This window comes from Centruroides vittatus, unplaced genomic scaffold (assembly GCF_030686945.1).
Source record: "Centruroides vittatus isolate TY-2023 unplaced genomic scaffold, ASM3068694v2 contig_2947, whole genome shotgun sequence".
NCBI classification, from domain to species: domain Eukaryota; kingdom Metazoa; phylum Arthropoda; class Arachnida; order Scorpiones; family Buthidae; genus Centruroides; species Centruroides vittatus.
Genome location: NW_027121872.1, coordinates 1 through 18,609, shown reverse-complemented (window position 1 = coordinate 18,609; position 18,609 = coordinate 1). Strand labels below are relative to the sequence as shown.

Genomic DNA, 18,609 nt, shown 5'->3' with positions numbered 1-18,609 from the left:
AAACGAGTACGATCTAGTGCAGAGATGGCGAACCTTTTTGAGTCTGCGTGCCGTATAGTAATCATGTTTCTTGGGCTGCAGAAATGGCAATGACAGATTTCAATACAATTTCTTTAAAAACTTCAAACAATGCCTATATAAAAATAAACAAATAATGCATTGCATAACATTATTACAAAGAAATAATAAAGAGCGTTTTCACAATTAGAATGCGTTCTTTTGGCTGCAATTTTTCTGTCGCCATAGGCCTATATCGAATTCTGATATTTTCTTTATTATTTAAATAAATTCTGACTATTCTTTTACCCAATCCAAGATGGACAAAACACGATTCATCCAATTATCGTAGAAGCGAAAACAATGGATTTGTTACCATCGATACTAACCGGGATCCACACAGATATAGAGAGTTTATCGATGACAAATATAGAAGAATTCCTTTTGAAAGATCTAAACAGAAATTACATCATCTAGTAAAGGAAACGAATTTAAATCCATTTATGTATAAGCTCGAGGAGGCATCTACACTTCATTCAAGATATGAACATAATCCGAATTATCCTGGGATAATGAAGAAACAGAGACATTTGATCAATTCAGAGACGGATAAGGAAGCGCCTTTTAATGTCGTTCGCAAAGTAACCATTACCTCATACGAACCACCAATGCCACGATTAAGGTCTACAACGATTCGGCTCGAATCTAAATTAACAGAATTAAGAAATAAAAAGAAGGAAAAATTAGATAGTATTTTAAATGAAAACATACAAAAATCCGTCGTACAGAGCCAGCTAGACAATCCAGCTACAGTATCCATTAACGAACAAATGAAATGGCGATATTTAACATTAACAATGACGCTGTTGATTTTGTTCTTTATAGCAACTATCGCCTTCTGTGGCATGTTGATTCAACGAAATTGGTACGATGAATCCAACCAGAAAAGACACAGACGACGAGACAAAGTAAAAGAAAGGAAACCGGATAAGACACACTCGCCGGAACCCGAGGAACAACCTCTATTAAAACCACACCAAGTTGAGGAAAACACTCGATCTTCATCCATTTCTTCGACAATTGATAAGGAATATTCATTCCTCAAATTCCTGAGATTGATCGATCGTTTACACGAAGACGAAATAAAACGACTCGAAACGACATTAAGAAGTGTCGAACAAATCTGAACCGTTATGTTAATTTATGTGACAAATTTTGTTATTTTTCTTTATTTTATGTTTGTTGTTTAATAATTGCATATACGTACGTAAATAATTAGCATACAGACGAGACAACTCGCAATGATGATTATTCATCCGTATTCGTACTTTTTAAATTTGCATATTTATACAGAGACAATATAATGCTGCCAATTCTTTAAAACATTGTATAAATTTTTACAAAAACTGCATGTAATCATAGTGTTTAATATTAGATTTATACAAGCATAAGTCGGCATATAGCAAGAGAAGAAAATAATATATTTAAGTTTGAAAATAAAAATCTAGATCGTACAGATGGCCATTGTAACAACGTGGCCAATGTTTTTTTGTTTTGAATTAGTGCAATATAAAAAAAATTAAAAGTCGAGCATGTTTTAATTTTCATTTTTTTTTCCTTGTTGTTTTCGCTCTGAATTGAAAATGACTTTGTGAAGTTCACTAGAACAATATAGACATTGTGTTTTAAATCCTTGCAACTTAGAACTGTAAAGTGAAATTAAACTTTTAAAAGTTTAACAGTTACTGGTAATTGTGTTATAATTTCTTTTATTTGAATTTAAAATTACATTTAGTCTAGTTGAAAGAAGGTAAATGACTTTAAATCACAATAAAATTGATATATAACTTTTTTTTTAAATACGCAAATTTTAGTAAAATTACCTGGTATTAAAAAATATATTAAATAGCAATAAGCCACAATTGCTATTTTTCTGATTATTTTTAAAATACTTCAAATAATAATAATAATAATATATATGTAGCAGTATAGCATTTAATTCAAATTTTTCTATGAAGTGAAAAACAGTTTGGTGTAAGATTATTTTTTTAAAAGTAAAAATTAGTCTTTTACATTCGGACCTTTAAACAACAGCACTAACAGGAACGTAAAAAATGGCTCCCGTTTAGAGGTTTTGTATGCATTTTTGTTCGAAAAAAATTTCACGAAAAAATGGCCACTCTCTAAAGGTGGACATTATTGAAGGTTTGACTGCAATTATTATTGTCATTATTATTAGTTTTTTGGTTAACTAAAAATAAGAGTCTTATTTATATAATTATTTTTCACATTCATATTATATTAAAAGTAATTTTTAAATTATATATATCACAACTTAAATGTTTTTAATACAGTCACAATGAAATTTTGAAAATTTAATCCAAACTTGATAAGTTTACCTATGTTTTATATTTATTTTAAAATAATGAGATCTTAAACTAAGCCATTTTGAATACAGGTATACCTCGAGTTACGTCGTTCTCGATTATACGTCGTTTGTCAAAAAAGCTTATGGAAAAATAAAAATCAAGTTTAAGTCATTTTATTCAACTTTACATCCTTCTGCCACATATATCGAAGTCGTAATATCACTAGAAATGCGTTAAAAGCACATAAAATCATATTAAAATATGTACATTTACAGTAATTGTTAATATAATCATCATAAATCCTAGAGAACGAAACACGAAAACATCTGTGTTTCTGTGTTGTTGTCTTATTTCGCGGTCTTTAAGTGCTCATTATTGGCGTTTTCCGCCGTAGTTTCGACTTACGTTGTAACTACACAAGTAAATTCGACTTACGTCGCCTCTCCTGGAACCAATTACCGACGTAAGGCGAGGTATACCTGTAAAACACGTTGCGCCACACGTTCACGTCGCGCAGTGACTAATGGGATATTGTTGAAAAAATGGCGGAAACGTTTAACAACGACGGATGTTACTAGCGAAGATAAACAAACAAATTAAACTATTTTAAAGTATTTATAGGATGTTTAATAACACTAAATAATGATTTTTAATTAGCGTCGTGTCTCCTACCGTACGATAGGGCTACCTCATTTTTATTGAGGGATGTAGTGGCTTATGTAAATCCGAAAGCAACTCGGGAAATTATTTTAAAAAAATTTACAAACGTATTACGCTGTTGATGGTAGAAGATGCTGTGAAAGAACAAATACTCCTACAGACTTATGATAAGCTGTTTATGAACACAAATATATGAATTCTATAGGCACTTCGCATCACTTGCAAAAAATTTGAATAATTAAATCATTTTTGGATTAAAATCGTCTGTTTCTTTACAATATTATTCATAAATGCTTAAATAATCATTATTTTAATACAATGTCATAATTTTAATCCAAAACACAAAAAAATGAAGAAGTTTAAGCCGAACTTCTACTCGTCATGCTAGACGTAGCAAACGCCATCGTCAACCTTCTAGACTTACAAGATTGCGATGAAAACGTCGGCCGCAACCTCTCTATTAATTTGTGTCAATGGGAGAACTTAAGCCCCCATAGCCTTTCCAGTTGATAAGTATATGTCTAGAGGCAGTTCCCTGACAATGCCCACCAACCTAGCCGGCTGCGCAGATGAGTGATATTAAGAATAGGAGAAGCCAACTAGTAAAATTAGACGGATTATAAATAACTAGAAAGTTTGCAGTCGGCTAAAAAGATGGATGAAATTAGCAACGTCTTTGATGATTCGTGTTGTAACGTCTAATGACGCCAGGCGAGCTCGGTGCCACTAATTTTAGAATCAGTAGTCCTGTCGTTAATTGGTCGGGCTTTCGACTTTGTTTAACATAAGAAGTATAAGGAACTGACCATCTTTATTTCTCTAATCTAAGGTCGGCTCTTGAGTAGTTTGTTCGGTAACCAAGTTATCGTACGGCAACCGGTGCAATTATGAGTTCAAAATTCTGTTGGTAAACCGATTTGTTCGATAAGTGAGCCGTTCGAAACCGAAATTTGACTATCTTTTTTTCATGGTCGAATTTTGGACAGGCATTCTCTTAAATCATCTTCTAAGGATTATGGCCATGACCGACTTTTGTTTTTAATATTGTTATTATGTCGAAATCATGACCAATGAACACCGATATATTATATCAGTGTACATTGGTCAAACAGCGCAATCTACGGACATGTTGCACGAACACATTTTTCAAAGCTATACCCCACCAATTTTAGAAATAAACCAGTGTTATGCATTATATTTTGCTTACATATATTATATATTTTTTTACTATATTATATATTTGTTTATTTATTATAATGATGATATACTCGTATAATTAATTTAAAGGATTTTAACTTTGATAACTCAAATACACTAATAACTGCCGACTCAAAGTACAATAAATGTTTTGGGCTATCAAAATGAACGAATAACATCCGAATTTTAAGTTGAGTTCTAGCTTTACCCATCCGTTTTCGGTGATGGTAGCTTTACCCGCTCGTGGCTTGGATAAAGCATTAGTCTGTAACACAGTATATATACGCATATTTGTGATAAATATATGATTATTGAAATGTAAAAGTCCGAATAAGATGGAAATTTAATGTATTTGTCGAACGTTTTTACTAACTTAAACCAGTTATTTATGTTTTGTGTTCATATACACTGGTGTGATAGGCCTATACCCTAATATAAATAACTGGTTTAAATCATAGAAACGTTCAATAAAATTAAGGGTAAAAAGCAAAAAACAATACGATTAATGTATTTATTATGTTTCATTTTTATTGGAACAATACTTACAAAACAAATTTAAGATACAACTTTTGCATATTTTATTAAATTTGTAATTTTCAAGATTTTGTGCAATATATTTATTTATACTTTATTGAAAATTTGCATAAGTTTCAAAAGAATCTAGATATGTTAACGCAATTTGATGACAGTAAATATATTGCCCCTGAAAAATAAAAAACACTTTAATATTCATGGAATAATTTACTAATTGTAATCTAAAACACAAGTTTCTAATTACCACGTCTTCAATGAATTGAGGTCGATTGGCACGGATACTTCTAACGGTAAAGAATACGTCCACTTCTTGTTCGTATTTTATCTTATCGCAAATAAATACAGAGCCGCAATATAAACCACAAGCACGTGCGCCGTTCCTACATTTTATGTAAAATAACTGCTTAACCTAAAATTTCTACAAACTTATTTCAATTTAAAATGTAACCATCGCTTACGTATTCGTAAATTAACAATAATATATTGAAAGCAGTGATTTATACTTACAGACATTGAACAATGACGGTGGTCGTTCCAGAATTTTGTTGCCATCTTTCTACTTTTTCGATTAAACACAACAATATGTCGGATGAGGTGGGTAATGTACTACTCGACGACCATCCTGTCAAATGAAATTGCTTCACGACCTTTGTGACTGTCTCTTCCTAACAACGAATAAAGTTCGATATTATTTTTGTATTCTGAAATTAGAAATGTTTCTGTTCATTTTAATAGTTTAATTTATCTTAAAATTAACTTTTAATTTTCAATATAAAATCACAATTAGCCAAAGAGAGATTATTTCATGTTCTTTATTTTTTCCCTTTCATTTTTGATTATTTTCTGGTCTGAGAGCCTTCATGATGCCCACTGAGTTCGACCAAGCCTAATTTGGGGCGGTCAAGTAGAGAGGGACACGACTCGTCATATTAGGAACAGACCACACTCATAAAAATCTCTGACGTTCTCCTCCCAGATTCGATCCGAACCACAGACTGAAGCCTTTATCGCCTTGGTCAACTCTCCAACAAATATCCTCTATTTAATTTAGAGCAAATATAACAATAAAATATTACTCGATCGGCCAAGTAATTGTATTTATTGAAATTAAAAGACTTAAAAAAATGTTTGAAAGTTGCCCACCAGTGGCCGAATGGATGAAACCATCGACCACTGGTAGTTAGTTGCGTATTCGCCCCTCACCAACGGGATGGCTACATAAAGTTTTCTCGGTTTCTTCACGTGTCTAACATTTAAATAGGGGCCAGATTCCTGTATAAAATCCTTCCTTGGCAGATCGCCTATGAGTTGCGTCGACTTATACCATCAATCCAATCCAATCCAATCCAATCTTTTAAAATTCTACGCTAAAATTTAAACATACCTGATTAGAAATATTTTTTAATTCAAAGGTTCTGACTATAATATCGCCATGTTTTTCTTCGGAGACTTTTTTAACTTCAACGTCTTCATAAGTTTCTGTATTTTCTGGCCAATATTGCATGCAGGTCTGTAAAGTAAACTATTTGAATTTTAATAAAAATATTTGCGTATATTTACCTAACAATCATCAATTCAAATATATTATATTAACATAATACCTCGTCAATTGGATCTAAATCGTTTAGAAGTACAATAGTAGATGTTTTAGAAGAGAAAGCCATCCTCCAGAAATCTGACACGGTTTCCGGCAACGGAATTTGTGTGACTAGAAATGCATCTTTTTGTTTATATCCCTAAATGAAGAAAAATAATAATTATATAATTTAATTTGAAACTGATTTTGTTTAATCTTTTTATTTAAAATTTCACTTTCCCGACTGTTACCGTATATATAACAGAGGGAAAGTATGTAGATCGGTCAAAAATGACCCTTCGTTTGTACTCGAAACGTATAGAAACGTACAAAATTAATTACAAAATTTTATAATAAAAATATTAAAAATTAATTGTTAAACTAGAGGGTATTTGTAATGTCTTAAATACACTTACATTAACATAGACAGCATTTATATATGAAGATTCCGGATTTCCATTAATAACTTTTAAGATTGGACGAGAGCGATCAGCTAAAATAAAATTCACTAATGAAAATTCATAATCTGTAAATAAATACGGCAAGTCCTCATTTAACGGAAAGATAGAACTACATCTGTAATGATTGTTATTGAATTTTCTTTATAAACACTAAAAATTGATTCTTTTGGACGGGAAATAAACGACAAAAGTTGAGAATACGATCCACTAAAATAATATTAACCGAATTATATCTTGTTTATATTATTTAGCCTATAGTAAAATTGGTTTCCAATAACCTTTAGTCGATGTTAAGCGAGGACTTGCCGAAGTTGTAATATAGTATACACATTAAAAAAGTGCACTTCCAATATAAATCTAAGGCTCTAACGTATCATCATACTTCTTTACAATTCGGCTTATTTATAAACAATTACATCCGAAAAATTTATCTATGCGCATTTAAACAGTTTGAAAAAATTCATTCTGAATATTAAAGTTTTAATCTAAAAACACGTCATATAATAAATTAAATTGTATTATACTATTTTAAAAATAAAGTAGTACATACGTGGAATGATCTTATCACTTCTATTTTTCCCTTGATTAGATGGATCTAATGCGCTTCGACAATCAGTTGTCTTCAATAATGGACATATTTTTGACAGTTTCTACAAAGGTTAATAAATTAGCAAATTTCAAACAAATTTCTTGTATATTCAAATAGGATTAGTAGAAAAATCTGTAAAATATGCACAAAATTACCTCAAATTGGACGTGAAACTGAGTAAGACCAGTTTTGGGATCGACTGTTTTCAAACGATTAAGAGTGGGAATAAATTCTGAACAAGTAATTGAAGTTTTTTCTGTACACAACGCTTCGATTAAACACTGACACGCCAGGTAATATTGATCCTATAAATAGAAATTAGTGGCCATAATTAAAATTTTATAATAAAGAATTCTATTCGAAAACGAACACAATATAGAATAAATACCATCGTTTCCACCATGTTAATTCTCTGTTGTCTCATTATGTTCAATTGCGAAAGCAGATCTACTTGACTTTCGGCCGCTGCCATATCCAACATGCTATCTATTAAAATTAAAGTTCCAGTTCGTCCAATTCCGGCACTAAAAAGAAGTAACTACATTTATCAAAATATATCAATAAAGAATAAACTAATGAATTTTAATTTAAAAATACTTCTTACCTTGTTTTTTATTATAGGTAAAAAATACAGATTAACAGTATACAGTTAATTTAATATAAATTTTTCATTAATCACTTGTAAACAACGATATTACTGTTTGTATTCACTTCTTTATTACCAAAGCATACTAACTAAAGCTTTATTTGAAATGTTGAAAATTGTGTATTCCGTGTATTTAAAATTTTTTATATTATTAATTATCATGAAATAGTAAAAAGCTTAATTTTGAAGATAGAAATGAGTTTTATATAATATATATATTTGTATATAAAATGATTGATCTTAAATCATTAACCCCATCAATGGCCAAATTGATAAAACCAGCGAATGCCGGTAGTTGGTCTTTGCTTCGTGCCTCACCATGCTACCATCCCTTGGCAGATCATTATATACGTCGCCAAATTCCATTAACCTACTCCAGTTTTATGTCGTAATTCATTTTATTCCTTAAAATTAAGGAATTTCTTTAAAAATAAATTATATTATTACTTATATTTCTCTTACCTGCAATGAAACACAATTGGACTATTGTCTTTGGGCTTATAAGTTCTTGTTTTCAATATAAAATTACTAACTGCTATTGCATACATTGGAACACCGTGATCCGGCCACGTAGTAAAGTGAAATTGCTTAATTTCTCGAACTTCGTTTTCCTGTAAAACAAATACACCTTTGTCTTAACTGCAGTATACTGCTACTTATAAGTGCGTGCCATTCATTGATGTATATGATTATATTTGAAAATTTGTATAAAATAGGCCAGGTAATAACTATAGATTTAAGGATCATTTCAAGATGGATGTAATATTACTTTTATTTACTTTGCTAACGTGGAATGTTCGAATAACGTAATCGGCGAATATTTCGGAATCCAATAATGTCACAGTGACGGAACCAAACGTCCCTGTCGAATCTGGCCAATATTTTTCACACTTCGTCTAATTAAAACACAGAAAACATCAAATACAATATAAATATCACGAATTTAATTTAAAATAAAACAATAAAATCAAAAATTAAATAACAGTTTTATAACGAAAGAATTGAGCGACCTTTCCATTTTCTACTAAATTCGTTGATATGATTATTTTGCAGACTTTTTCCTGCCAAATCATTCTCCAAAAGTCGTTAACGGTTAAAGGTTTGGGACCTTCAATTCAGGTTAAATAAATAAAGATCTTTGACATTTTATGAATTAATTAAACACTTCGTAATCGTAAATTGTTTACCTTGAGTAGCGATGTATCTTTTGGGGGTTTTATATCCCTAATAATTAAATTAAATTAAAATATATGTAGAATAGCAAGGTGTCGTTCGTAAATACTTTTTTCAAGCTACTCACATCTATATAATTTGCATTGATATAATCGGAATACGGGTCGTCTGGTAACTTCTCTAAAATAACCCGCGTGGAATCATCTAAAATTTTTGTATATAAAAATAATATAAAGTTTGTAAATAACATTTTAATAAATCGTAAAATAAGCTGAACCAAAAAAAAAATTAAAAACTAGCTTAATTATATTATACAGTAGTTAAACACAAATACTTAACACTTACATGACAAAAGATTTCCATAACGGTTCTTCAGTTTATTTTCGGGAATTTTTGCTGTTTCCCACGACTTATTCTGTCCCTTTTCTACGGACTAAAATTTTCCATTGTTTAGATATACATAAAAAGCATCACCTTTCTAATAAAATTACTGTAAACTAACCGCAAATTGTTTCCTTAATGTTCCATTTCGTAACGCTATCTGAACAAAAGTTTCTAATTCGGATACAGGAATTTTTTGACTTTGAATTTCGGATATTGGTTCTAATTCTGCACACTCTTCTAAATCCATTGTTAAGGTTATAGATTGTCGTTCTGTTTTATGTGTATAAGTTTAAAAAATGAAGATGTGAAGTATTCTCAAGTGTTACTCCAATCAAAGTGTGTTAGTAACACAAAAATTTAATATTCTCACCTTTTTTTGAATTTCTAGCATCTAAATCTTTCATCGTTGATGCGTATTTTAATAATTTTGGATATCTATATTTATAAATATATATAATTAACAGTTGTGTTGATAAGTTTAGTTCAGTTTATTTATAACTTTCAAAATATATTTTGAAATACACGTATTTAGTTTAATATTTACCTGAATCTTATAAATATAATGATTACAATTATAACGGTAAGGCACACTAGAACTCCAATTATTATACCAGGAATATTGGACTTGTCCACATTAAAATGATCTGGATTCTTAACTATAAAATATTTTACACTTATAGTTAATTAATATTCCTTTTTGTTTTGAAAAATAATAATTAAAAATAAGGTCTTTAATAAAACTAAAATATATTCCTCACAGACAGTTGTATTTATTACGAAATACTTAAAGCTTCAAAAGAAAACACTTACAAAGCAGCCGAGTACTAGAGGGAAGCCGATCTTATACAATTCTTCAAATGTTTAGGAGTACACGACGAACTCTTTTTATCTCTTTTTAATTAAACAAAGTATAGAATATATAGTAACGTAGACCTTCTATACAACTTTACAACTAGAACTGCAGTTCTGTCTGCAATAGAAGCTGAGATAATTTTACACCCCGATTTTTAAAGTATGAAAAAATTCGCTGATGCATCAATGAATAGCCCATCCCCGTCCTCGATAATGTATCAGATCAAACATCGTTTACGTAAATATGACAGCTCTTTCTGAGCTATTAGCCTGGATCACTTTTTGGAGTCCCCCTGAATTTATCCAAATTTTCAAATATACGTATATATTAGCATTTTAAGCGCTGTAAATTCCAAACATACTGTAAATCAAGTTTAGACGTATTGAGTTCAAATTAGTATTTCACGAGAAATATAAGAAATACTCTTACAAATATTAAAAATATAATTTAAAGAATCGCTGTATTTATACAAAAATACGGTAATTATAATATCAAAATTAAAACATTACGAATTCTGAATGAATGTTAGGACCTCAACATGCATGCAATGATCATCGCTAACGATGTTACTATTGGAAGAGGTTAACATCCATTATTCGATGCTCGAATCTGAATTTTGACGCCCCGATTCGGTTTTTCCGGCTTCGCTGTATTTATTAAAGTTTAAAAACGTCTAAATTTTTCATTAAATATATTTCTGTGTGCTTTAATAGAGCCTTTTTCCATGTCCATCGTGGGTTTAGCGAGACTAGCAATAGGGCGACGGAGTGATCAGGACAAGCCTTTAAAAAATTGACAATTTTGACCACTTCATCGAGGGCAGTTTGCAACTTTGCGAGCATTTTCTTGTTGGCCAACGCTTCTTGGTGAACGGTACAATATGTCTAATTTGCTTCGAGGCAACCTTTTGAATGTCACTGAAAAGTCCGCCGTGCCTTCTTGTCGTAGCCTTTTCTCCGTTCGATTGACAAAAGAGATCTTCTTGAATGGAATCATTTGATATGCGCCTAACAAAAACTAGAATCTACGCCAATCAGCTACGTTTGTTGACTTGTCGATTCGCAACGATCCACCAATTGCCACTCAGCACTATCTGCCATGTCGTGAATACGACGAAAACAGAATAATTCGAGGTGCAATTTTTTCTATGCTTTGTCACCCAGCGTGCATTCCGTGATGTCTTTTACAGCAAGAATAATTAGAAATTTTTCTAACGTGTTGGCTTCGCTGATTTAGCCAAAGGATAACTGAGAAACTGTAATGCCATAGGTACCGCTTTGTGTAACCCTGACAATGTTGACTAATGCAAATAACTTTTCCTAACTTTCAGTTTTTCTACTTTCTATCAAAAAATTCAGTCTGCTTGAATCACGAGATCCGAGTGTTTATTGTGAGGTCTCTACAGAATTGATGGTTTCATGAATGGTTTGACAAAACTTCATAAATGATAACATATTATGGAAGACGGTGTTCACTGTCTCCGGTCCACGTAAATCCAAATTGCAAATACAAAGCGACACATTAGTCTCTCTTCTGCCTTGTTTCTCATTTCCACTTCTCTCTGTCACCTGATGATTTGAGATTTGACTGTATTTTGTGTGGGTACTGTGAATTTCTTTAGAATTCTCAGGTGTAGCTACAGATGATACAAGCCCCAAGGTTGAGCCTAATCAACGAGTAACAAATGAACATCGATAGAATCCACGAAGGAATGTAACCATCAATAACGAAAGAGAGAATTGCAATTTCCGTAAGTTACTTGTTGACGTTTTTCACTGCTATCATCCTTTAAATTTAAGGATCCGGTTTTCAGCTTTCTTACGAGATGGATATCTTACGAGTTAGAGACGCAAAAATTCACTTGTTGTACGAACACAAATTATTTCACAAATCGTTTCCGATTCGCAAATTACAACTCGAATATTTCAATTATTATGTCTTTGTGTCCTTAATTATAGCTTAAATTTATCTTTGTATACTAAGTACATTTATTAATTATCAGGACTTATTATACTGGAATTTATGGATGCAGATATTTAGTCTTACTGATCAGAAATAAACAGGTGAAATAAATAAAAAATATTATTTCTGATCAGTAAGACTAAATATCTGCATCCATAAATTCCAGTATAATAAGTCCTGATAATTAATAAATGTACTTAGTATACAAAGATAAATTTAAGCTACAATTCGAATAAATAAACGGAAATTAGCCTTACTTTATACGTTATAAAAAACCGGTAGGCCGTCCACAATCCTCCTAATCTTAAGCTATAACCGGGCCAGCCAAATGAGAAAGACGAGCAGGTATGGGGGAGTGGTAAGAGCAGATTGCTCTTACTACTCCCCCATACTGCCAACTCTCCTACTAACGCTCTCTACACAGTGTAGTCGTATTTCTTACGGATTGCCTGCGTAGATTCAAAAAGAAATTGTCTCCTGAGACAGTAGCGGGACGGACCCACTCGCTCATCATCGATATCGGAGTCCTCCTCCGGCGATGATGGTTGATCATCCGTAAAAAAACCGAGGCGGTCATTTCACTCTTTGGGTCCACTTTGGTATCTCCAACTTTCCCTTTACGTACCGTCAGGGGTATGCATAATCGCAGTTTGAGAACCATGCATTAGAGTAAAACACACTTGAGAACGTACTAATATTTTGCGAAGAAGCCAGTCGCATCTTCGGAGTACATCTTTATTACTTAAATGAATCGCAGTGATTTTTCCGAAGCACTTTCCATTCCACCTCATCGAAACCAATAAAGGGAGCGAAAGTTTGATGTCGGTGGATAAATTCATTAATAAATCATTTAGTGGAAATTTCTATCCACTAATTCGTTAAAAACATTTCAAAATAAAGTTGTAGAGAAGTGTGAATATATTCCAAATACCATTGACTAGCCAATATTCAATATATAGATTTAGTAAGCATAGAATAGTCAACAATTGGAAAATAACAGAATTGATAAATCTTTATAGAAATTAAAAATAAAAAAATGCAAATCAAACAAATAAATTTAAATAGTGAATTATTTATTGTATTATATTTATATATAGCTTATTTAAGTTATATAAATGACAAACCTGTAACTGCTTCTGTCAAGTATTTATATCCTAAGCGTTCTTCCTAAAGCATTAATAATTAATACGCTAAATTAGTATTATTTATTAAAATAAAAAGAATTAATGTAAAAACTATACATTAGTTTAATCAATACATTTAAATTCATTTTAAGAGTTATTGAATATCTTTTTTCAACTATTTAAATAAGTTATTCCGTATAAATAAACTTACCTAATTATCAGTTACAATTTTCGTAAGAAGTAAAAAGTTGTACAATTCAACCTTCCTTTATTTTAACCAAATACCAAACAATACTTGTAAAATAGCTTAGTGTTAATTAGTATAATGAACGTGTGTTAAGAATCTTAAAGATAATGTTTTATTGTAAGATTTTCTTCTTTAATTTGTAGCTTTAGTTCTATTTCTATTCAAATGTAAATGACAGAATAGATACTAAGATTTCTTTTATTATCTTCAAAGTAATAAAGTTTTAATTCGTGCGGTTGTAAGAATTTATTAAAATTATTAAACTTTCATTACGAAAAATTAATATGACATTTACAAATTAAGTTTGCAATAGTTTCGATATTTAAAGCAAAGTAATATTAAACAAGTTAGAGTCTGCCTTTGGTTTGTTTCTTCAAATAATTAATTAAGGTACTTGGTATGTAACAAGCATTTCATAGTACATAAAGAATAATTATTAATATTGATCTTAGAGTATATTCAAATACCCGTTTCATATTGCTTCACCATTTCCTCGTAATTTTTAAAATTTCTAAATTTCGGAAACTATCAAAGTCCGAACCCCTAGCTGCGAGGGTTCTCTCTGCTCGCCCGAATCTATTCGTAACCGACATTTTGGCAGCCGGATTCTCGAAACTTTCATTTAATTTATAGAAAAAAGTTAAACATAATATTCTTCGATTACAATTTTAAAATAATTCGTCGTAAGTGAATTAAAATAAAAATTATACAAAAGTTATACAAATTATGGCTAAAGATTATTTGTAGATATCTTACCCCGTTGAATTCGCTTAGTACAGCTAATCCAATTTTATACTTTTCTCCGGTAGTAAGAGGAGCGTTATAATAACCGTTGTAATGTTTTCCATCTCCTACAGTAAAATCTGTTCCCGTAGAAGATATCTCATTGGGATAAAATTTGGCAGCGACATAATCTTCCCTCGACTCGTTATAACTCAGCAATTTTTTCTCTTCTACAACTCTCTTCTTTCTTTTATTCTGTTTTTCCACCATCACAAAATATGCACTGAAATTACATATCAATGTAAATGTCATGATGGGTCTGGCCGACTCCGTGATAAATATGGAAGAAGTTCTCTTCGTGCCCGTAAGACGAAAAGAGCGAGAATAAAATAAAATTCTAAACTATTTGACAGACAAAATTTTTCTTCTGTTTGTTGAAATATCACAAAGTTCAAACTCTAGGCATTTCTTCCTTTGTTAACTTTTATTAATAAGAAACTAGAACTCGAGTTTTGATTCTATACTGTAATATATGTTGTTTGTTACTTTTTATTTCGCGTATTATGCTTTTGATTTCGTTATAATTAAACCGTTTGACTGCAATTTTCAAATTCCAGACTTTTAGATTCCCGCTGTCGTTTGTCTGTCCGTGCTTCGTTAATCTCGAGAATGGATTTAAATAGACGAAGATAAGACCGGATATGAAAAGCGTAGAGGCGGTAAGCCCCGATTAACTATATAGCGTGATTTCAAAATTAAATTATGATTAAAAGTTACAGATTGGCACTGTGAAGTCCATTATTCCCCCCGAAAAATTTGTTATTATTGTATCTATCCATGTATGTATTATATATTTGTGAATTGTTATTTATATTACATTATCTGTATAATTTTAGTTGTAACTACTTTATTTTAAACCTTTTGTTAATGTTTTCGCTTTAATTAATCAGTTAGAAATTGTTGTTTTTTGTATTTTAAACTCTATGTTTATTTTATATCGTTTTTTCTTTGTTCTGTCTCGTTGTATAAAAAAAAGAACTGTTAGATAGCTACAGACAAGAAGCCCTTTAGACCCACATCTCGAAGAGAAGATGCGTATGTAAACGTGACACCGAAATTGTTTTATATCAATTGTTTATCTATCAAGTAAAGGTGTAATGGAATTTCGCCTATTTTTCCAATTTTAGGGACCCCCTTTCCAAATATTTTGTAATATCGACTTAAAATAATTTAGAGAAACAAATTAGAACAAAAAATTTATCAATTAATTGTTATAAATCTCACAACATGCGAAGGAAAAGATGAGGGTACGCTCGTCGTTTCCCCCTTTTTCGACGATGTTATATGACCAATGGTATGCTATCCGTGTCACATGGACGCACATCATTCTTCATTGAGAAGAGATGAGGAGGACCGCTAGATAACCAATCATGCCTTTTACAAATTACCTCACCTTCCTCCGGAACTAAAGCAAAAACAAAGGAAAATAAAAAGAAGTGACGAAATTAACGCAGAGTGAGACGGAATACAAAGAGAGTGAGAGAGAACTGAGAGAGGGAAAAAGAATTGAGAGAGTAAGAGAGGATTAAGACTGACTGACTGACTGGCCGGTCAAGCGATTGACCAGACAAGAGTCAACCGACCTCGGAAAGGACCTAGTGAAGAGCCAAGTAAAGGAGAAAGAAAACGAAAGGGAGGAAGAGAACAGAGGAAAAGAAGTGAAGAAAGAAGAGAAGACAACTCTTTTCCTAGTATGTTGTGAGTCGCGCAGTTCGGATACCCCCCCCCCGTTTTATAGGTAGGAATAGGCCAATTTCCTAACTCGGATTTTATAACTTTGTATTCATCCTCCTGAGAGGCCCATCCCTGGACTTCGGAGTGACTCTTACCCTCGCGCCTTAAATATTTGTTTTTTCTTTTTTTTGTCTAAATCGGAGATGTGTCCGACAAAACACACCTGGTGGCAGGACCCTACCATAGATTTGCGTAATCTAATTTTTGACGGCCTCCGACCCCCACAGAACTGTGACGATGTCACAGTAAATAATTGTGCTTTACTTTTGCAGCTAAATATAATAAGATGAAGAATAAATGTTTATTTATTTGTCACTTTATGTAATAAAATCAGATCGATAAATAAAAAAGACCCAAATTATAAAGTTTAAAGCATGAATGAGTGTCGAAAGAAATCAAAATTTTTCCTAAACGGGATCAAAATTCACTCTTTCTTTGGATAATGTATACGGTATTTTGGGTTTTACTTCTTTACTACCAGTCACCCCTATTCAGTTAATATATATATATATAAATGAATTACAAGTATTTTGTTATCTCAAATTAAATATCAATTAATAATACTCACCTAACAGGTCCTCCAATAAAATGAATTGGTTTTATTAAAATAACTACTGTCGTATCTGTAACATTAGTAACTGTAGGTTCGACATCAATAACTGGTACTAGAATCAAAAATAGAAGTAAAATCATCGATTACGATATAAACTGCATCAATTAAAATAAATTATTTAAATCAAATTCAGTAGTTTGTAATTCGGATTAATATCTCGTACTCACGACATACCAGAAACTTTTGTTGTAAACTGAAAATAAAGAGGTTTCCCGTAACCGATTTTGGTACTAGCTTCTATCGTACCATTATATTTAGTAGCTGGATGCAAATTAATAAATGTACAGTTTCTAGGGTCGGGATTTGTTAACTTCTCTTGTGTACTTCCTACAATACTATTGTTGAAGGACTCTGCCGCAGTAATGATTATCTATAAACAGTATAATAAAATTTACTGTTTTTATTGGAGTTTTTAAATTAATAATTAGGAAATAAACAATAATGATCATTACTGTTATTATATGAATAAGAGATTCATCGAATTTGATAAATTATTTAAAATGTTACTTTTATTTGACAGAATCTTAACGTAATTAAAATTATAGTAGAATAATTTGATCGTGAATGAAAGTTGCCTTCTATGACATCGAAAACGGTAACAGAATTTATTAAAAAATGAATATTATATATAAAAATTCTAAATGTGTCAGAAAATAACGACATAAAGGATATTATATCAGTGAAAATATATTTTAAATATATTAATACTGTAATATGAAAAGATATACCCTATATCCAGTCAATTCTCCATTTGATCTCACGGGTAAAGACCAGATAATATCCACCGAATGTTCCGTAATATTCGCTATTTCTGACTCTTTAGGTGGATCTGGTACTAAAATTATGAAAATATTGAAAATCAACTTATTTCATAAATATTTAAGTTATATTTACATAAATAGCAAGGATTAAAGAAAAGACAAAAATCAAATAATAATTTCTGTTTACCAGATTCTTTTGTTTCACCACTCGTAGTCACAGTTTCACTTCCGGCATAAATGCGTTCGTTATACGCTGTGATCTTAATTATAAAATATGATAAACATGTAATTAATAATTGAAAATGGTATAGATTAAAATTATATGGAAAGCTGAAGTTAGTGAAATAAGGTTGGAAACGGAAAATAAGTTATATAAACCATACAGTCCTTTATAATTTTGCGTGTTTTGCGTGTTATTGTTATTGCTATTTTGCTTTAATCTAAGAGTTTGTTATTGGGGGCAATTCTTTCTTGTCCGTCGGATTAACATGTATTAATTAAAAACACACACATACATATATATATATTTCACACTAAAAATTCCTCAGTATTTAAAATACTGAAGAATTTTCATTTCAGGTGTACGGTACTTGTCTAGTAAAGATTGTTCCTAAATTTCTGGATAAAATAGATTTTCACATTTAGTCGAATCTCGACTCTTATAGTAGCTTTTAAATTACAAATATAAAAATACTCGAAGAAAGTTAAGCAAGTTATATTGAAATGTGAAAACCCTTGTCTTGTGTTGTAGTAGCTAGTTGGGCTTAACTCTCTTAACAGTGGAACAGTCGGTCTCGGCTCTAACCAGTTAGTTGTGGAGATAAACCGTGGGAATTTTTTTAAGAATTTTCCCACGCGTTTTTCTCGTTTCCGTTTAGGAAAAAAAATTTTTAAACAGTTACGACTTGTAAAGAAAAAATCGTTCTTTATTATCACATAATTTTTT

General features: G+C 31.2%; 1 protein-coding gene across 2 annotated transcripts; it reads right to left on the bottom strand.

Annotated features, from left to right (window-relative positions):
* Nucleotides 1-4,806: 4,806 nt before the first annotated feature.
* Nucleotides 4,807-18,062, bottom strand: LOC136972515 (receptor-type tyrosine-protein phosphatase T-like). 2 transcript variants are annotated; one of them, XM_067267100.1, is made up of 24 exons: nucleotides 17,851-18,062; nucleotides 17,631-17,737; nucleotides 17,077-17,272; nucleotides 16,858-16,954; nucleotides 14,529-14,778; nucleotides 13,526-13,568; nucleotides 10,131-10,242; nucleotides 9,957-10,021; nucleotides 9,705-9,856; nucleotides 9,548-9,635; nucleotides 9,330-9,406; nucleotides 9,217-9,253; nucleotides 9,040-9,137; nucleotides 8,809-8,925; nucleotides 8,492-8,640; nucleotides 7,772-7,907; nucleotides 7,539-7,688; nucleotides 7,345-7,444; nucleotides 6,750-6,826; nucleotides 6,359-6,493; nucleotides 6,142-6,279; nucleotides 5,265-5,422; nucleotides 5,002-5,137; nucleotides 4,807-4,926 (listed from the first exon to the last, which is right to left on the bottom strand). In XM_067267100.1, exons 5-24 carry the CDS (start codon nucleotides 14,763-14,765, stop codon nucleotides 4,852-4,854), a joined length of 2,280 nt encoding a protein of 759 aa, XP_067123201.1. In that variant the 5' UTR covers nucleotides 14,766-14,778; nucleotides 16,858-16,954; nucleotides 17,077-17,272; nucleotides 17,631-17,737; nucleotides 17,851-18,062; the 3' UTR covers nucleotides 4,807-4,851. The 2 variants fall into 2 exon arrangements, with proteins under 2 accessions (XP_067123201.1, XP_067123202.1); XM_067267101.1 differs by having other exon boundaries at nucleotides 6,142-6,267; nucleotides 17,851-18,059.
* Between the last annotated feature and the right edge of the window lie 547 nt (nucleotides 18,063-18,609).

Coding starts and splice junctions, on each gene's coding strand:
- LOC136972515 (XM_067267100.1), bottom strand. CDS start 14,765: ATGGTGGAAAAACAGAATAAAAGAAAGAAGAGAGTTGTAGAAGAGAAA. Junction 9,636..9,704: donor CATTAAGGAAACAATTTGCG/GTTAGTTTACAG, acceptor GGAAAATTTTAG/TCCGTAGAAAAGGGACAGAA. Junction 6,280..6,358: donor ATTTAGATCCAATTGACGAG/GTATTATGTTAA, acceptor AAATTCAAATAG/TTTACTTTACAGACCTGCAT.